Source organism: Arvicanthis niloticus, chromosome 10 (assembly GCF_011762505.2).
Source record: "Arvicanthis niloticus isolate mArvNil1 chromosome 10, mArvNil1.pat.X, whole genome shotgun sequence".
NCBI lineage: Eukaryota > Metazoa > Chordata > Mammalia > Rodentia > Muridae > Arvicanthis > Arvicanthis niloticus.
In genome coordinates this window covers 43,864,496-43,886,039 of record NC_047667.1, presented here as the reverse complement: position 1 = coordinate 43,886,039, position 21,544 = coordinate 43,864,496, and the positions used below count along the sequence as shown (strand labels likewise).

General features: G+C 40.0%; 1 protein-coding gene across 11 annotated transcripts in view; it reads left to right on the top strand.

The window, feature by feature from the left end:
• Positions 1 to 21,544, top strand: part of Ralgps2 (Ral GEF with PH domain and SH3 binding motif 2) — a 131,174-nt gene that overhangs the window by 48,915 nt on the left and 60,715 nt on the right. For all 11 annotated transcript variants that reach the window (XM_076941410.1, XM_034513681.2, XM_034513679.2 and 8 more), the window contains exons 5-8: positions 1,067 to 1,150; positions 4,473 to 4,562; positions 6,952 to 7,044; positions 15,720 to 15,846. In XM_076941410.1, the coding sequence (XP_076797525.1) occupies positions 1,067 to 1,150; positions 4,473 to 4,562; positions 6,952 to 7,044; positions 15,720 to 15,846 (394 nt within the window). The remainder of the gene's footprint in view (positions 1 to 1,066; positions 1,151 to 4,472; positions 4,563 to 6,951; positions 7,045 to 15,719; positions 15,847 to 21,544) is intronic.

Below are 21,544 nucleotides of genomic sequence, written 5' to 3'. Positions count from 1 at the left end.
TTAAGTTGACAACCAAGAGTAGACATCATGGATCCTCCCTTTGTCTACTTGACTCACAGTCATCTTATTTCATGCTTAATTTCCAAGTTAAGATAATAACCAGGTAATAATTATGCCTAACATGATCTAACCTGCCTACAACTGCAAATTCTTTATTTATTTTAGAATTAGGTGGTAGTGTCCTTTAACGGACATTCTTTTAGTATCTCAAAAATTAAATACAATAACCACTGATATTCTCCTAGTTGATGCTTGCACTACATGATAAAGAAATCAAGGAAAATACACAATTATCTGCACAAATACATTTTGAACAAAATATGACAGGTATAATAAAATTTCTCATCTATCAAAGAGTAATGATGGAATATTCTTTCTCAGATTTCTTTTGTTGCTGTCAAGTCAAAGAGTGAGATGTTTTAAAAGGATTAATTGTGGGGCTGAGAGTTGGCTCAGACTTTGAGTCCCTGGCATTCGTGTGGAAGACCAGCCCAGACTGTGAATCCGAGCACGTGGTGTGGGGTGGGGAAAGGGGCAGGTGGAGCCTGGGTGGCTGGGGATGGCTGGCTGTGGCTGAGCCAGTCTAGCTGAAGTGGGAGGTTCAGGTTCAGTGAGAGACCATCGCAAAACTAAGGTGGAGAGTGACTGAGAAAAGCACCCAGTGTTGGCCTCCACCCTGTATATCCACATAGCAAGCCCACAGCACATATACACAGGTCACACCATGTACCTGTACAGAGGAAAAAGGGACAAGCTACTTGGGATGGCTCTGACTGAATGAATAGATTTGACAGTCAGCAGTGTTTGGGGTATTTGACCAGAGGACACGCCATCATACTCTGATTATGAAATACAAGTTTGTCTGTACTCTTTTAGATAATAATTTTATGCATATAATCTAATTAATTTGTTTTATCTTTTAAAGAATAATTAGTATTGTTATGTATTCCTATTGCTTGTTCCAGAAAAGAACATACACAGTCTTTACTATTTAAATTCCCTAATGAAGAAAACTGAACTGTTTCTTACATTTAATTTATACTTAATTTTTGTTTTAATCTTCTAGGAACTTTCAAGTTGTGGATGGAATAAAAAAGAAAAATACAGTTCTGCACCAAACGCAGTTGCTTTCACAAGAAGATTTAATCATGTGAGTTGTGCTTGGGCGAGGGATGGTATGACTGTCCTTGGTTGTGTATGCACTGGTGGAAGGCAGTCTAGTGTGTCCTTGTATTCTCTTCATCACTCCCAGCCCATCCTAAGACAGTCTCTCAGTGAACTCTGAGCATGTGGATCGACTATACTCGCTGACCAGTAAGCACCCAGAATCCCCCTGTCTCTGCAGACCCTCCCACCAATCCCAGCACTGTCTCCCCAGCTTTTTACATGAATGCTTGAGACCCAAACTCAGGTCTTCGTGTTTGTGCACTTCACCCGCTGAGTCGCCCTTCCCTTTTTCATTGAGGCAGGGCCTTGTGTTGTGGAGCCTAACCCTGAACTTGATCTGTAGCTGAAGATGACCTTGAACTCCTGATCCTCCTGCCTCTGCCTCTGCCTCTCTGCCTCTCTGCCTCTCTGCCTCTCTGCCTCTCTGCCTCTCTGCCTCTCTGCCTCTCTGCCTCTCTGCCTCTCTGCCTCTCTGCCTCTCTGCCTCTCTGCCTCTCTCTCTGCCTCTCTGCCTCTCTGCCTCTCTGCCTCTCTCTCTGCCTCTCTCTCTGCCTCTCTGCCTCTCTGCCTCTCTGCCTCTCTGCCTCTCTCTCTGCCTCTCTCTCTCTCTGCCTCTCTGCCTCTCTGCCTCTCTGCCTCTCTGCCTCTCTGCCTCTCTGCCTCTCTGCCTCTCTGCCTCTCTGCCTCTCTGCCTCTCTGCCTCTCTCTCTGCCTCTCTGCCTCTCTGCCTCTCTGCCTCTGCCTCTGCCTCTCTGCCTCTGCCTCTCTGCCTCTGCCTCTCTGCCTCTGCCTCTGCCTCTCTGCCTCTGCCTCTGCCTCTGCCTCTGCCTCTGCCTCTGCCTCTGCCTCTGCCTCTGCCTCTGCCTCTGCCTCTGCCTCTGCCTCTGCCTCTGCCTCTGCCTCTGAGTGCTGGGATTGTAGTTGATGTGTTTATAAAAAGATAAAGAGAGAGAGAATATGTTCTGTGGATGTGTAGTTAGGTATGGAAGAAGGGGATGTCTCAGCGGGCCCATGGCGAAGCATCCCTTCCCCCGAGGGACCAGCCACACAACATATAGTATAGAACGGAGTTTATTCAGGGCATGGGGAGGGAGTTAAGAGGGTAGTAGAGAGGCAGAGAGAAAGAGTAGAGAAGTACAGGAGCAGAGGCCAGCCATGAGCACATGGAGAGAGGAGAAAGGGAATGGGGAAGAGAAGGGGGAAGGGGAAAGCCCAAGAGGGCAAGAGAGAGCAAGAGAACAAGGGGGGGGGGCAAGCAGCCCCTTTTATAGTGGGTCAGGCCAACAGTAATTGTGGGGAGGAACACACCTGGCTGTTGCCAGGTAACTATGGGGATGGAGTTTAGACAGAATGCTAACAGTAGTCATGTGCCACAATACTTAGCTTCATCTTTTATTTGTATTTTTAACTTCTTTATGATTCTTGTAGATGTACCAGAAATATTTGTATTTGTTTAAACAAGCTGTATAGCCATGCTTGCTTTGTGTCTTTGTAAAATATGCCATCATAAATGGCCTTTTTCATTAATGACAGTTCTTGGACGTATAAACATGATGCAGTAGCTCTAATTCATTCAATCGTTGATTTTCACCACATTCTAGGCTAAATTCAGCTACTCTTGATAATAGAATGTTTTCTGAGTTGTTAATCTAAAATTTCTTCCTTTATCTTTTTAAATTACTTACACACGAATGAACCCAAGCATATTGACTCTTTGTTATGTGTAAGCTAGCTGCTGGTTTCAAAGGTTTGGTCAGTTTTGGTCCCTTGGCAAGAGTTACAGGTTGTTTAGTGATAACTTTGGGAGGCTCTTAGTGTCTGGTTGTCCTTTTATGATGTTAGCAGTTGTTTGCTAAGTGCATCTGAGGTTATTGAAAAGTGTATTGTTATTTCCTTCTTTGGAATGCCTGCTCTGGTGCTTTGAATGAGAACGGCCCTCAGGTTTATATGTTTGAGTGCTTGGTCCCCTATTAAAGGGTCAGTTTGGGAAGAGTTAGGAAGTGTGGCTTCACCTTAGAAGTCAGAGCCAGCTTTGCTAAGAACCTTTGCATGAAAGTGGCCACATACTGCCCAGACTCATCAAGGGGTTGATAGACATCACAACTTTTGATGAAAATGACAAGCATTTGGATTTTTAAAATTCTGTTTGTCTTAAAATGTGTCTAATGTGAAATTTAATTAAGTCACTGATTATGCAGTTTAGATTCAAATTAATTGCTTATATTTGCTAAAGTTCCTATTTAAATATTTGTAGTATAACTTTTGCTAGTTCATAAAATCTTGTTAGAATCAGGGAGCATTATTGGCATGAGTATAACAAGTATTATTATGACTTTGTAAAATATATAATTTATATTAACATAAAATTTCATAGAATACATGTAATTACACACATGGTTCTTTACAGGTAGAAAATTCTAAAATATTTCTCCTTTTTGAAGTGAAGAAATACAGGTTATGACATCATGAATCCTTTCCTAACACTCTTAACTGAGTCCTGTTTAGACTTAAGTTTATGCCAACTTAACATGCTTAGATCCTATTTTTGTAGAACATGAATTAATGCATACTATATACATATATCATTTGATAAGCAACTATTCTGACCAAACTTAATAATGTCATAGATCTTATGTGCCTTTAGTATACACGCACGCACGCACACACAGATTCATTCGTATATAGGTGCACACATGCTGTCATGCATACATGGAGGTCAGAGGACAACCTGGGAGTTGATTCTCCACTTCCACCATGACTTCTAGGGATCAAACTCAGGTTGCCAGCCTTGCAATTTCAGAGGCTCTTTAACCTGGTCTTTTACCTGCTGAGCCATCTTGTCAGCTTCTAATAAATGGTTCTTAAGTTTGTTTTGTTTGTTTAAATTACGGCTTCATTGAATTCAAAGACATCATAAAACTTTTTACAGTTTATGTATTTATTTATGTATATAGGTGTGTTTTGTCTACATGTACATCTGCACACTAGAAGAGGGCATCAGCTCTCATTATAGAAGGTTCTGACCCACCATGTGGGTGCTGGGAACTGAACTCAGGTCCTCTGGAAGAGCAGCCAGTGCTCTTAACCTCTGAGCCACCTCTCCAACCCCATCACACAACTTTTAAAATGAAGTTTTTATTTTGTATTTCATAATACTTTCTTTTAGTTGTAAGAAAACCATAGTCAAAGAGAAAAGAAAGTATGTTTCAAAAATAACTATAGCAAATATATCAAAAAGAATTTAATGTTAAATTTTAGTCTTGGAATTTCTTGCCCTTTGGTCATTTTTTAATTTTTATTTTCAGGTAAGCTTTTGGGTTGTAAGAGAGATTCTCCATGCTCAAACACTGAAAATAAGAGCAGAAGTTTTGAGCCACTATATTAAAACTGCTAAGGTAAGTATGACTTGATCCTTAGTTAACCCATTCAGAAATGTTTTACGTGACTATATGTTTATTGGTCCTGGAAAGTAAGGCCTGTAGAGTACATTGAACGCCTCTTTTCTCTGCCTTTCTCTCTATTCTTGGTCATCCCCCTGCCCCATTTATATAGTCAGGGGTTAGATTATGGTAAATTACAGTATTTGTCAAATATTAGACATTATTGATGGAGAAGGTCATGTAGTATTCACTTGGAGAATACATGATGCTTTTGGTTACTGGGTTTTGTCTTTTGCTGTCTGTCTGTCTATTTATTTAAATTGTGAGATAAACTACCCAGCTATATAGAAAATAAGACTTTGCAGGCTGGAGAGATAGATGGCTTGGTGTTGTAGCACTTGCTGCTCTTGCAGAGGGCCCAGGTTCACTTCCTAGCACACAGTGGGTGATGGGATGCCTCCTTCTGACTTGCATGGGCACCAGGAAGTCAAGTGGTACATGGGGCACACATGTATGGAAAACACTTATATACATAAAATAAAAGCACATAAATCTTAACAAAAGACCTTAAACTTGTGTTCCCCAACCTCTGACGCCCAGTGCTAAGATAATAGGTGTGAACCATCAGAGTCTCCTACACTTTAGTTTAGAAGAATAGTATATTTGATGTTAGCAGGTACACTGAGGGGTTGTTGGGAGGCATAGGTAATAAACAGAGTTGGAACAGCAGCATGGTTTTCAAGGATAATCTGAGTTTCGAAGGGAGGAACAGAACATTCCACAGGAAGACACGAAGATCAACCTGTAATAACTTGGAATTCATGAGTGTTGATGGATCCAGTCTTCATCATTGTTTGTGATACTTGGAATAGTCAGGTCCTCCCTCACCTGTGAATTGAAAGGCGATAGAGGAAAGCTTAGGATTGAAGTTGGAGTTCTTCCTGTATTTTCCCTGAGCACAGGAAACAGTTTTATTCTAAAATTGTGTGGCACTAGGTGGCAGGACTAGCCTTCCTCATGTGTAAGATTTTACAGAAATGTTAGAGGAAGTTTTAAAAGCATTCTTTGTGAAAAGTTAGGTAACTATTAGTTTTTTAACTAAAGAAAGTAATGGCTTTCCCCATAGATTCTGAGGGTTTTTTTTTTTTTTTTTTCATTTATTTGTATGTTTTTGTCCATACAGCCTACAGTTTTTCTTATCAAATGGTTCCTCTCCTGACTCTTTGATTTATATATGACAGCCTTTGCTTTTATTGCAAGCCCCAATGCCCTAATGTTTTCCTTATCACTATTAAGTCATATTCTGACACTCTGTGGCTTTTATGTTCAGCTTGTAATGAAGGCTCACATAGGTCATTCCCTTTAATGTCTGTTTTAGGCAGTATTCTCTAGTGAGACAGAACCAACAGCACTCTGTACAAACATATAGAGTGAGTCACATACAAAATGCAAGACAAGGTTTAGGAAATCTGCTCTCAGTATTTGTCAGGCTGGCAGGTCTGAAAACATTAGGGCATGATGACAAGCCACAGACTCTGGCAGGAGCAGGGGCAGAAGTGTCAAGGTGCGATTTCTTCTTTTCCCTTTAGGTCCTCTGCAGGCTTAGGCATCTATGGAGTCTAACACGCACTTAGTCTCCAGTAAATGTTTAACATACATTCCTTCAGTGACTAGTTCCTCAGCTAGATTATAGAATCTTCTATGAAGGTTTACATCTTGTTTCATGTGCATTGTTTTGTTTTAATTTGCTTTCTGTGGTTTTTCAATTAAGTGCCCACTATGGGGCTTACTGGTTGCTTGAGAAAACTGTAAAGTGACTAACTTTTAGATACCACTTTAAGGGTAAAAGTATTATGTGGTATGACAAAAAAATTTGAGAAACTAACAGCAAATGTAAAATGGGTTTTTTGGAAAATAGAACTTACTGTTTGATGTTTGCATACTATAACAACAACATCCCATAATGTCAAGGGTCTTGAGCATGAGGAAGCAGGAAATGGAGGGGGCACTAAAGACAGCAAGAAACCAACCCGAGTAGACGCTTTCTTATGACTGGACCACAAAATAGATGACCAGTCATCTTCGATCGCAAGGATGCTCACCAGACCCATGCACATGGCTGCTACAGCCATGCCAGCTAACCTTGGTACCAAGCCCTAACTCCAGCCTTGAAAGTATATTTCCCATTTCGAGTTGGGCATATTCCCAGAGCTGGGGTGAAAATGCCAAGGTAGAACATGAACATTATATTACCGGCCAAAAATAATTTACTGGGTACCCTAGAAGACAGTTCTCAACAGTGACCGGAACAGTAATAAATAGTTATTCTACCCACTGCCTAAATTGTGCTAATCTGTATTTTCCTACAGTCATTTTCTTCAAAAACTTTTTCTTAAATCTTCAGAAACTGTATGAACTTAACAACCTCCACGCACTAATGGCTGTGGTGTCTGGCTTACAGAGTGCACCAATTTTCAGGTTGACTAAGACGTGGGCGGTGAGTAACCCTGCATAGTTTAATGAAACATACACTTTTGTGTGAAGTAGAGATTTTGTTTCTTTTGTAAGTCTTAGTAAGACGAGTATAACAGAGAAGAATTTTTAAATTGTCATGCACTTTGTTCTTCGAAACCTACATTTAAGACTTTAAACACTGCACTGAGCTTATGAGGTAATTTGAGTGAATATTGAGGCCAATGCTTATTTTGCTCTTCAGAGAATCATTTTGCATACCGTGTTGATGGCATCACATATAATCTTTACTTGATAATTAGCATTTAATTGTGTACAGATTATATGTTTTGTAAATTTTGTAAATTTGAAAATCTAATAGACCGAGTACAGGGAGAATGTTTAACATGACATTGGACCTGACAGTTGGCAGGAGTGGTGTTGGTGTAGTAGTGGGTGACAGACTGATTGGATTTGAGAATGTGGCAAAGAACTAGGTCAGTAAGCGTAGACCGTGCCTTTGAGAGAGTCTGCTGTAGGCATGGCAGAGGCTGGAGAGAAATAAGAAGCTAAAGGTTTGTGGCACAGTGGTTTTGATTTTGGGGGATGGGATCCATGACCTTCAAGTTTTGTGCTGGTTGAAATGATGAAGTGGAATTGGGGAGATGGTGAATATAAAGAATGATTAGCTTCAGGTATAGCCTTAGTTAGATGAAAAGGAAGTGGTCCAGCACTGTAGTGTTTCAGAACTATGTTTCCATGCTAACAGGTAGGAAGGGGTGTATCTGTACTGAGGCAGGTGAATTGGTAGATTGGGTAGTGGACGTCTATACAAGGTCCCCTGGCTGCTTTGATTCTTCAGAACCAAAGTCTTAAGTTGAGAATGTTGAAAGAAAACTTCTGGTAGTTTGAAGAAGGAAGGACCTGTCGTCCACCTGGGCATGAAAGCACCGTGTCTCAGAAGACATGAGAGATTGCTGGGCTTTATAAAGAAGATTGTTGGTCATGAATTTAAAGTGAAAACTCTTATGTGCTTTCTAAGTTCAGGCTCAGTGTAAGTGTAGTGTACTAGTGAGAACTGTATTTAACTAAACTTGAGGTTTTTAAGTCGTGTTTGTAACCAGGGAGATCTAGGGTAGCACAAGAGGTGAAAGAGTATTCGAGTTGCCGTATTGAAAAGATTAGGAACTGAGCCAAACAAAAAAGGCTGGGAATGATGAACAGTGGGACAGAAGTGAATCATGATAGGGACCACAGAAGTCGCAAAAAAGCTCACGCTGTGTCTTAGATGACAGGGTGGCCTATGAAAATGGCAGAGGATGGGATAAAAGGAAAAGAAGAGAATTATCACACATGAAGAATGTGACCGATAAGACTTAGCGATAAGAGAAGATGGTTCCTGGCCCCCCTTTTTCCTAGCTTCTAAACTTGTAAAGACCTAAGGGGAAGTTACTTACAGGTCTTAACTAACAGTAACATAAAGGATTACTCCTCTGTGTTCTCTTGTCTAACATAGTAGCCATGGGTGGCTATTAATTTTAAATCATTAAAACTAACTCCTCATCCTCAGCAATACTAACCACATTGCAAATGCTCAAAAATGCTGGCTAGCAGCCATTGTATGAACACACACACACACACGCACACCCCATCATCACACAAAGTATACTGGACAGTGAATCAGCACTGGAACGTCATAGGTGCTGAGGACTTGGGAAGAAGAAAGGATGATAGGCTTGTAGAGATGTGAAGCCAGAGTTATATCCAGACCCCTCTCAGGCTCAAACTGTAAGGTGTCTAAGAAAGGAAAGGATACTGGCTGAGGTGGATGGCACGGCTAAGGGCAGAGGCTTTGTGAAGGCCTCTGAGTCGCAGTAGGTGTAGACTGAAGGTTTGGGTAGAGTAGGCCATTGCGTCTGAAGTTAGAGGCATAATGTAAGATGGCGGATGGTTCATGCCCATTTGGATTACAAATTTTAATGAATAAAATCTTGAGGGATTTGTCTGTTTGAAGTTTTTATTGATTAAAGGAACATGTCAAAAAGCTAGTAATATCCTATTACTAAGTAAAATATTCAGAGCATTGTCTCTGAATTAATATTAAGTTAATATTAAAGAAAAGGATGCCCATTTTCACTATTCTTGTTTAAGATGGGGGCACTTAGCTGCCATAAGAAAATAAGAGAAAGATAAATTTTTTTCTATAAGGAATGGAGGAGGATAGTTTACATTAAATTGTTTGTGTGTATAGGAAGCTTTAAATCATTTTAAAAATAAGAAGTTATTAAAAACAATTAAAACTCCCCTAAAATTTGAACAGAATTTCCATGCAATCCAGTAGTTATACTTTTAGACATATGCTCAAAAGAATTGAAAGCAAAGATATAAACATTTTTTCATAAATGTTTGCAGCAGCCAAAACGTAGAAACAGCCCAGTCATCTGTAAGTAGATGAATGGTGAGGGAGGTGATACACAGAGTGCACTATTGTTCATCCCAGAAAGGACACTGCACATGGGATACCCTGGATGAGCCTCACAGATGCGCTGTGTGAAGTGGACAGGTGTAAAAGGAGGATTCCATTAATTTAAGCTCCCTGGAGTGGTCAGATTCCTAGAGACGTTAGAATGGTGGTGACCAGAACCTGAGAGAGACGAGAACAGGGAATTACTGGATATAGAGTTGTCACTTGTAATAGTTACCTTTTCCTCTGACAACACCTAATTTTGAAATAACTTGAGAAAGGTAAACTCCCTCACAGTCACAGATGGGAAGTATCTCCAGTATAGAATAGCTAACTGCAGAAGTACACAGCTGAAATCCCTGTATCAAGGCCATCCTATGCAATGGAAGCCAAGCCAATACCAGGAGCATGTGTAACCTTTAAGGCTTCCTCCCAGCAACTCATCTCTTCTGTTCCAAAGACTGCACAATGTCCCCAGATAGTACCACCAGCTGGAGACCAGGTGTTCATCGCCCATGAAGGGAAGGCTTCACCTAAAACATTAAATGTCTCCTAAAGGATCATGTCACCCTCAAGGGTCACATGGTAAGGTCTTTTAGGAAGTAGTGGCACCTTCTAGTAGAACAAACATCACTGAGGTGTCTCTCATACACAAACTTTCCAAGATTACCACGAATCAAGCAGCTTGTCTCTCCTACGTGTTTTCTGTCATAATGTTCTACCTCCTCACAGACCCAAAGTAGTGGATCATAGTTAAACATTTCCTTCCTTGTGAGAAGGTTTACCTCAAGTGTTTGACACAGGTATAGAAATCTGATACCCAAGGGTGGTCTCAAGAATCAGGACTGTCACTGAACTGTCTTTACCTGCTGGTGTGGTTCAGAGTCTGTGGAATCAGTTTGTGAGGAGTTTGAGGAAAGTGGAGAAACAGCCGAGAGAAAGTTTAGAATCCTGAGAGTGGAGCTTAATGAGGCAGTTAATGAGAGTTGGAGCTTAGAAGACCAGGGCGAAGATGAGCTCATGAGGTCAGAGACTGCTCACTTTACACTAAAGAGCTGGCTGTGTTTTGTCGAAGTCTTGAGACCAACTTGCAGGAGGCTGACTTTGCTGCTAATGCATTGATGTAGCAGAGGAAATTTCTAAGTGCACTATTTTTTTTCTAAGAACATAAAACTGATTTATTTTTAGAACTTAAGAAATCATTAATCCGTAGCAAGAAATGCATGTTAGGGGCTGGGAATGTGCCTCGGTATTAGAATGCTTGTCTGCCATGTGAACAAGAAGGAAGGAGAGATGGCAAGTTAATGTGGGACATAGAAAGTGATAAAAAAAATTGGGGGGTTTGAACCCACTTTATTACTTTTTTTTTTTGAATTATCAAATCGTAATTTTTACTTTTTAACATGGGGTTATAAACACAAAAATGCAGGATGTGGGGAAGGAGATGACACAGGAGCATAGGTGTTCAGGGGGAGTACAGATATCTTTCAGAACAGGGTATCAGCTGGGTGAAGGTTCGGGGGACAGGTCACTATGACTCTGCCTATGATTCACTTGTCCTTATCTAAGTTGATACTATCCACCAAGGCTACCTATTTACAAGGTCTATGACTACTCAGGCTGGTAAATTTCCACAGAAGCTGCCTGTTTACAATAACTTATAGCCATCTGTTTCAGTGTTTTTCCACAGAGACCCAAGACTTTGTGTTAGCAGGCATGTATGTCAGGCCTATTGCTGATTTTTGGCTTATGGCTGATTTTAGGCCTTCAGTGTATAAGCAGGGCTGCCCCTGACATCTCCTCCCTTCTCCAAGTATAGAAGGGTCATGACAATTCTAATCGTGCCAAGGCAGGGATAGAAGCCTGACCTCCAATAATTAAAGGGGACCTTGTAATTGGTCCTCCAATTGTTGTCCAGTGAGGCATGAGGGCCATACCCATCCCGATGTCTTTTTCCTGGAGAGGGATACTTTTGACATCAATCCCTATGCAGTCAGGCTTGTCCCTCAGGGAACCCAAAAAGGTATTTTTAACTTTTATTTATATTCCCTTGCAGAAGTGCACTATTTTTTGGCAGTGACATAGGCATAGGTGCTCAGGAACAAAAGGCAGAACAGAAAGTCTTTTAAGACTTGCAGTTTTGTTAAAGTTGAAATCAAAGAGGATGTGGATTGCTAAAAAAAAAAATTAGCAGTATTAAAAACAAACCAAGTGCTGTGCACCTGTTGTAAAAGGGCCTTTGAGGATGTCTTAAAAACCAGGACCCCACTCATGATAAGCTCAGACTTTTTGTTTAAAAGAGAGCTCTAGGGGACTTACTTTTGATGGTTTCTTAAGTCACTTCCCTTGGGCAGCTTTTCATGTTCAGTCATGTAGGCACTCAGGCTGCTGCAGCCACCGGCCATGGAGTTCCATTGGCCATGGAGTTCCAGTACAGCTCGTACTGGTAGGAAACATTGGTGTGTCTGTGTGCAGAATGCAAGACTAGTAGGGTCATGCAAGCTTCTACCAGTATTTCAAGCAAATACTTGGTGTCCTGACTATATCCAAATAAGATTAGAATGTCTGCATATGCACCCTAAAATTGAAGTGCATGGAGTTGTGAGAATGAAGCTAAAGGTGCAGTGGGGACCCCAGAAAATGAGAGGGGTTAGGAGTGTAAAGCCCACTGAGAGAACTTGCCGTTGGTACACTGAGGCAGCTCGACGGAGTAGCATGTAGACACCACAGCATCATTTCCCCCAGATAGTGGACGGATAGCTATATTTGTTTCCCTGTTGGATTTGTCTTCCTTGGTCCATTCCTTCCCTACTGTTTCCTTGTTCTTTGCTTTCAGACTGAAACCTTTACTCTGTGCTAGAGTGTTTTGAAAATCTGTTGCTTTACCATCATCATTGTCACCATCCTTTTTAAAGACGCTCACGGTTAAGAATTCACCTTGAGGACCCAAGAGATGGCTCGATGGCTGTTCTTCCAGAGGACCCAGGCTTAATTCCTAGTACCCATATGCCAGTTCATACCTGTGTAGACCCGTGACTCCACTTCCAAAGAATCCAGCACTCTGACACAGGCACACATGCAGGGAAAACACCAGTGCATATAAAATAAAAATTAATTAATTAATTAAAAGAAAAAGAAGAATTTACCTTGAGTTTATCCTCACTGTTGAGACTTCTTTCTTCAGTATTATAGAGTGGACACCAACCTTTGGGCAAAATGTTTCAGTGCAGATCCTAAACGTCCCCCAAAGCCTATGTGTTAAATGTTTACAGCAGGTGCTGGTGGAGCTTTTGAAGACTACACCTCTCTGTGTAGTCCTGGCTGTCCTGGAGATCACTATGTAGAATGTAGACCGTGCTGGCCCTCAATACACAGATATCCTCCTGCCCCTGCCTCCAAGTGCTAGGATCATAGGCATGTGCCACCACATCCAGATCGGTAGATATATCTTAATGCGTTTAAAATAGGTTTATTAAGCCAGCTGAATATATGAATTTACAAAAATCTGTATTTGGGACAATTTCAAAGTATCACTTAAAAACACCATTGGGCTGCAAATATGGTTAAGAAGGTAAAGCCCTTCCTGTGCAAGCATGAGGGCCAGATTTTGGATCCCCATACCCATGTGTGTGCTGACTAGGCATGACTACCTATCTGTATTCTCAGCACATGGGAGGCTGAGATGGGGGACTCTTGGAGCAAAAAAGCTAGCCAGGGCAGGCTCTGCATTCAAGTGAGAGACCCTGTCTCAGTATATAATGTTAGTTGCAATTAAAGATGACATCTGACATCACCTCAGGCCTTGATATACATTTACACACACACACACACACACACACACACACAGGGATAGAACAAATAGCCCAGAAATAAATACATTGGCAGCTATTTTGACAATGTAAATCAGCATATGTTATGAAAGAATAGTATCTTCAAATGATTGAGATACTACATTTTTAAAAAATATTTTATTTTATTTTATTTTATTTTATTTTATTTTATTTTATTTTATGTGTATTGGTGTTTGAGGGTTCAGATTCCCTGGTCTGAAGTTGCAGATGTGAGCTGCCGTGTGGTTGCTGGGAATTAAACTCAGGACTCTGGAGAGAGCAGCCAGTGTTCTTAATCAATGAGCCATCGTTTCAGCCTGTGCAAATTACATTTAAAAGAGTGAAATTGAATGCTATTTTATAGCCACAGGACAAAAATGAATGCCAGAAGGATTAAAGAATTAATTGTAAGATCTAAAACTTTAAAACTACTAGAAGAAAACATAGTTCTAAACAATTTGGTTTTGAATATGACTCCCAAAGTGTAGGTAACAAAAATGAAAGTGGACAAATGAATTGATTGTGTCAAGCCAGAAGGCCCTGCCGGCACAGCAAAGAAGACAACCAACAGAGAAAAGACGAGCTCTGTGAGATGAGAAGATATTTACAGATTCTATGTCTGGGAAAAGGTTAATGCCTAAGGAATTCAGCCAGTGTAGTAGCAAGAAAATAAATCATTTAAAAATCATCAAAATATCTGTACAGATACTTTTGAAAAGAATACACTTAGCCAAAAGGTATATGGGAGATGTTCGCCCCACTAATGATTAGGGTAGCACAGATCCAAACCACAGTGAGAAATCACCCCACCTGTTGGCTGCTTGCTCATAAAAGATAAGAGCTCTCAAGTGTTGATGAGGAGCCGACCAGAAAAGGAATTCTGCATACCAATATGGTTGCAGCCATATTAGAAAGTAGAAGCTGAATGGAAGTTGAACTTGCAGTAACAGAGTGAACAGTTTTCAGGGTGGGGGTTAACTGGAAGATGTTTGTTGTTCAGTTGGTAGATCCAAAGCTTAGTTTTATAGAATATATTTGAGATCTAAGGTACAAGCCTAGTAACTATAGGTAATGATTTTATATTATATACTAGAAGAAAATCTGAATAGAACCCAGAAATAGATCCTTGCTTTAGATCTCCAGCATAGGACAGGAAAGTATTATAAATTGGTGTTAGGGTATCTAGTGTTGTGATAAAACACTGTGACAGGAGTCATGGGGAGGAAAGGGTTTACTTCATCGTACAGTTTTCAGGTCACACCCATTACTGAGGGAACCCAAGGTGGGAATCTGTAGACAGGCACCGAGGCAGAGGCCATGGAGAAATGCTGCTTACCAGCTTGCTGGGCTTAGTTTCTCGACAACTGAGGGCTTCCTGCCACATTCTCCACTCTGCCTATATCAATCATCAATCAAGAAAATGGACCACAGACTTGCATACAGGCCAGAAAATACTAATGGATTAGGTGTCATAATGGTTCATTATCAGAACCGGTCTTTGAGACCCGAGAGACACACAGAGAGTTATTAATACATTCTTCTACTTGCTAGCCATGTGCCTGACTCAGCTCCCGCCACCTCTAAATACATCCACAAACTTTTCTGTTAACCTTACAGGAGAATTAGATGAGAATTCTCTAAGTGAAGTGTTTGCATAGTACACAAGGAGCCAATATTTTAAGATGTAATAAAAAGTCAAGTCTTACTATGTTGTGAAAAATAGTATCTTCAGAAGTTTAAAGAAAGAAAAATGTTGCCCACAGTCTTTAGAATGATAACAGAGTGGAACACATCCGGAAGCTTTCAGTTAGATTGTCGGTACTAAGGTTGCTTGTCTCTTATCTCCTTTGATCATTTGCAGTAATCTCAAAGGACACATACTATAAATTGTCTCTTCTAGCCGATTGAAACAATCTCTTGATAATGCTACCTACCTATGATAACATTCTGGTCAAGAAGAAAATTTGTTGCCAGAAGGGAGGATCAACCTTAAGACCAGCCACAACTTGACTTAACAAGAAAAGTTGTCACTTATATCACAAAATTGAAGGTTTCTTAGTGCTTATGAAAGAATGACTTTTGAAGAGGCAAAGAAAATATTTTGGCATTTGAGCTAAATGTATACACATAATTATTTTAAATTAGATAAAAACAACAAAATTGCTTAATTACATAAAGTAGTAAAGATAATGTGTTATAGTTCACCACTTAGTAGGTTCATTTATGTGCATATAAAGGTGAATTTATAAATATTTGTCTGAATACATGTCTGAATCTGTTTTATTTATGTCCTATCACAATAAAATTAAGGAAAGTATAATTTCGAAATTAAAGTTCGGGTTTATAGTAAATACAGTTTTCCTTCAGATCTTTGTTACAGTTAAGATGGAACTTGTAATAACTTAGGCTTTTCTGTTTGCTTTTTAGTTATTAAGTCGAAAAGACAAAACTACCTTTGAAAAATTAGAATATGTAATGAGTAAAGAAGATAACTACAAGAGACTCAGAGACTATATAAGTAGCTTAAAGATGACTCCCTGCATTCCCTATTTAGGTGAGTGATGTCACTGTGTGTTCACTGTTCGCAGTTGTTGCTCTTCCTGAACAAGTCATTTTTATGAAATGCAAAGTAATTTTTAAAGTGCATGTGTCAGATTTCTACCTGAAATGGTTTTCATAATAACCTAGCCTTCTGTCTTCAGGTTTTCCGTAGAGTGTAACAGTAACTTACAAGTGGTCCATGTGGCAAATGATGTGTTTTAGCTATTTTAGTAATAGTTTTAAGGACTGAAATGAACAATGACTTGTTGTGAAGCTTAATATATTAACAGAAGACATTGATCTGAGCTGTTAGGTAGTAGACAGTGTGAATTCTGAAGAGTGATTTCAATTAATTACTGGTATTGTTGTTTGCCTAAATGAATTGTGTAAGTGTGGAAATTTAACTTAGTACATGGCAGTTTTATATTATTTGATGAAGAATTTGTCTTATATAGCTTACAGTAAGTTCCAACAACTATTTAAATATCATAGTTTTTTCAACAAGATATGAATAATGCTTTGTTGAATCTGGAGTTAAAAGAGGCCCCAAATAAACTGTACTTTTAAATTTGTATGTAAATTAAAGATGGGAAATGCTGTGGATGATATATACTTAAGATACATCAAAATAAGCTGGTTTGACTCTTTAGAGATTGATCAGGTGATGAGCGTTTGTTTCTCATTCTGCTGCCTGTCACTTCTCTACCTTTTATGTAGTTCCCTACAGTAGACTTCAGGAGAGCAGCTTCTGAGAATAATTATAAGTGTGTTACTTGTTTTGGATACTTCAGTGTCTCCTTTGAAGTCTTTGTTAGTGACTGAAAGGCGGACTAAAAGGGTGGTGTATAAACATCCATCTGTCAGAGAGACCACCAGTCTTAGGCCACAGAGAAAACTTGACTGATTAACATTGCGGGATGTCCTAGGATCTTTGCTTTGCATCTGCATTTCGCCTTGCCACTGGAGTGTCACGAAGCCTCTCAGGGAGGCGAAACACAGAGGCACTAGGCCCTTCTTCAGGCCCACGGACACGCAGACATGCTGCACAGGGGAGGTGAAACCTATCCTAAAATAGGGGGCCCAACCCGTGTTTCTCCAGGTGAGAAATGTCACAGGCTGGTGGTTCACAAACTCCTGAGCACCTTAGATGCCAGTGGGAATGGCAAAGAGTTGAGAACGGGCCCTCGGGCCTAAGATGAGCCTTGGGTGAGGGGTATTAGGGTGATCCAGCTTAGCTCTGGGTGAGTTCCAGGAGTACAAGGGGCCTTCTGCAGGAGACTTAGGCGTGGCTCTGTATGATGAAAGCTTCCCTTGATAGAGGAGACAGTTCTTGCTTGTTCAGACTGTTTATTTATGGTGGAAAAGAATGCATTCCACTTACTCAGGGTGGACTAGAGATTAAATACCTTTTGCTGGAGGGGATGCCTAGGAAGGGAAGCTTATTGGCTAAACTCTGGGGACCCATGTCTATACCTCATTAGCATAGAGAACTCCAGGCTCTGTGCTACATGACCAATTGTCATGGTCCTCTTACAGGGGCATTGTGGTCACATGATCCAGGACAGGAACCAGGTCTGGAACAGATTCAAATGCCTACCATTCTCAATTATGAGAATTTCTGGGGTTCCTTAATCAGCTCAACCTTACCAGTTTTTCTGTCTGGTGACATGGTTCCACTTGCCCAACACTCTGGTGGGATAGAGATGTATTTCACAACCTATTGAAGGCATAAGTAACCCAAAGCACTGTCTAGTTAATGACTACTGCATTTTTTTTCTTTTTATGTTTTTTGTTTTTTTCAATCATAGCTTAGCTCCACCCATATTTAGGAATGTGATGGGGGGTGGGGGGAGAAAGAATAAAGGAGCTTTTAAAACCTTGTCTTTGCCAGAATCTAAATCTTAGGCTAGAACAAGGAAGTAATTATAGGCAGAAATCTAAGTCTTAAGCTAGAACAAAGAAGTAGGCTTCAGGCATGAAAATGACTTTGGGCTAGGACAGGGAAGTAGGCTCAGATATTTTGGTCATCCTGATAAGCCTTTAGAAATAGTGGTCACAGGAGTGACCTTGGGACTTTGTTTATTGTCCTGCATGTTCTTTGACTATCTGGGTTTATTGTCTTGCTTGTTCCTTGACTATATTGCTAGTTCCTCAACCTAGAACTGACCTTAATACTTGCATGTAATTTAAACAGTATAAAGGCAAAAAAGGAGGAGGAAGAGGGATGGGATAGGGGACTAATGGGAAGGGGAAGGGGGAATGACATCAAAAATGTAAATTAAAAAAACAAATACTGGAAATGGAAAAAAAAAAAAAAACCCACAGCATCCTTTTGCCAAAAATAAAAAGCAAAACAAAACAAAAACTTGTCTTTGTTATCTGTAAGAGGATTAATAACCCTTTTTTATATGGGATCATTAGACTGCGAATTAGTGATTCTTGATTCTAAGAAGCCTCTTCTATGCTTAATCTTGTGTATTTAGATTTCAATCTATTTCTTTTAGAGTCAGGTGATGCCTTTAATCCACCTACTTCAAAATTGAGAACCAAGGGCCATAGAGTGGAAACTGACTTACAGTCCTAAGAATTCATGTATGATATCCACAGTCTAATGGTTCTATCTAGCATGCTCCAGTTATACTGCTAAACTCAATAACTCAGAAATTTATTGATTCTTAGATTGCCTACTCACTGAATTGTTTTCCTATATTAAATGCCATAATTAGGTATCTTCTAGAGAAATTTTAATTAGGAATGAGAAAAATGACAAATTAATTCTTACGCTATGCTATCCATTTCCAGGATCTTTGTTCTGTATTGTCTCTTAGTGAAAACATGGTACAGAAGTTGAAGCTGTGTGTGTGCATATATGTTTGTATGTGTACAAAGTTGTGTATATTCATGACTTCTGTGTATACAGAGAAAAAGAAGGGAAGTTGCTGAGCAGAAGATGGAAAGGTTTTCTGTTGGAGAGGTCCCTTTTCTCCCTGTCTTGGAGCCTGAAGCACTGCCATTCCTTTGAGTTAAAGCAGACAAGACAGAACTCTGACATGAAGGTGTTAATTTGTAGAAAATACCAGAACCGTTATCTTTTCTGTATGTTCTCAAATGACTCCAGGTTCCTTTTCTTTTTATATGTGCTTGTGTCTTGGAGTCTTATTTTTCTGTGTCGCCATGCGTTTGACTTTACCTAAGGAGAAGGACCCTGCTGTTGCTCTGTTGCTCAGCATGCTGTTTGTTCTCTCCTCACCTACTTGACAACATCCTGTAAGCTTTCTTCTGTGTACTTCTCAGACTTCATCTTAATTTTGTGATTAAGGTGCTAGTTATTTTTGCTCTTGGAAATTCTTCGTAGTCAGTCTTGGCCCACATCTCCTAAACCTCTGGGCTTTGCCTTGTTGACCTCTTCCTCCCCCATCCCTCAAATATGTAGTCATATAAAGATATCTGTCTAATTTTTTTGCACTATAGTCTTGTGTGCAGTAGAGTGATCTCAGGATTTGTCATAACTCCGCTCTAGGTTGGGCCTGTATGTCTGTCTACTTAATTTTAGAAACTGAAGTATCAACCTGAGATTGATTCCTAGTTGGACGCGTGTTTGCGTGAACTCACCCCCTTCCCGCAGAGTGATTCCCATCACTTCTGTTTTTATTCCCACTAATGTCATCTGTACACCATTCTGTGCTGCTGCCCATTACAAAAGGAAGCAGTTCAGTAGATATTTTTTGTTTTGTTGAGAGGCCTCACCATATTACTCTGGCTGGCCTGGTACCCACAGAGATCTACCTGGCTCTGCCTGATACAAAAGGCGTACACCATCATACCCTGCTAGTACATAGTTCAGCTAATGACATGGTTCCTTTCTGGCTTTCCCCATTGTTCAGAAGTGTTGTTTTACTTGTGTAGAATATTTACATGACTCAGCTCTACAGCCTGCAGTTTTTGTTCAGTGCTTCAGCCTATACCAACATTGACTTAGCCCTGTGCTTGGTGCTAGATGCATAACAAGAAATAAGGTGGACTTTGTCCCTCCCTTGTGGATTTAAATAGAACTTAAACACAAACCTGTAGTTTATTACATTTTGCCTCTTCCCATCTTCATCTTCTGTAGGAAAATGAGATGCATATTCTAAGAACTAAAAACCAAAGGGTAGTTGAATCGGGGGAATATATACATGTAATCTCAACAGTCAGGAGAGAGAGAGAGACAAGAGAATCACGAGTTTGAGGCCAGTCTGGGTTACAGATTAAGACACCTGCCTTAAAGAAAAAAAAGTAGTTGGGAATTGGCATGGTTCTGTTGAGACCATGTATTTAAGCACCTACATGATTTTATGTGTTAGCAGTCCTGTTAGGGTTCATCCCAACTTTGTTCTGTGAAGAACACCCATTCTAGAGTGAGAAGATATGGACCATTTGACACAGACACTTGGCAGACTTGACAAATGAAACTTGCCACATAAGCAGTTACAACTCAGTTTACCTTCCAGCTTGAGATTTGTTCTTTTCTGATAGGGACAGTTTTGTTCCGTTTAATTTGTCAAGGCACATGTACTTTTCTGTGTTTTGTTTTTTAAGTTTATTTATGTGTGCATGTGCTTGTGTATACACTCTCCTTGAATATATATGTACATTTGTGCATAACAGGTTGTCAGATCCCTTGGAGCTGACATTTCTAGATGCCCATCCAGCTTGTCACAGATGCTGGCATCCCCATTCCCATCTTCAGGATTACACAGCCAGCGCTCTCTCTCCAGCCCTTAGACTTGGTTCTCTTAAGAAAATATGGATGTAAACCTCATCTGACTTACTGACTACTTAGTTTACATTGTAGACAAATGGTTCATTTGTTTTTTCATTTAAGATCTATAGTATTGACATGTGTTGAAGAAGGAAGATTTACTGCTGATTTACATTCTATACTAGTGTTTCATATTTAATTACATTTTAAATTAATTAGGTCTTGATTTAATAGTCCTTGATTTTAGAATTCTATTCATGGGAAAATAGACTTAGAACAGCTTCCAAAACGACAAGCTCCTATACAATTCTGTACATTTTCTAGGACAGGATCCACTGAAGAAATCTGAAAGCAGATTCTCACTTCACTGTTCTTTTCATACTCAGTTTTCAATGCTTTCCTTTCTCTCTTTTGTCTGTAGAAGTTCTTAGAGAAAGGATGTCATCAACTAAAAGAATCTGTGTTGCATAGAGAAAGGGTAATCGCTGAACAGCTGTTTCCTAACAGAGGTGTTCTAAACTACTAGTGTCTCAGGGCTGTGTTGAGGGCTGTCAGTGGTCAGCAAGCTCAGTCCTGCCACAGTCCTGAACCCATATCAAGGTGGAAAGAGAACCATGCCCTCACTGCTACAGGAATACATGACACATGTGTCCACGCATACACACCAGCCACACACATGCCAATAATGCACTTTTAAGACTAAAATAATTAAAAGTTAGTAATCAAAACCGATCATTCATTGTAAAGATTTTTCTAAAGGAGTGTTAGGGATTTATATAGTAATAAGATTCTTCCGTATTGCCAAAAGTAATTCAATGTGGACTACATTTCAGGAAGTAGAAAATAGTTTCTTGGCACACCACTCCTCCTCCCTTAAAAACGGTCTCCTCTGTAGGTTTGCATTCAAGGTAAAAAAGTGGGAAAGTGGTCAGTTGGACAATATAGTCAAGAAATCTTAAAACAAGGGTGC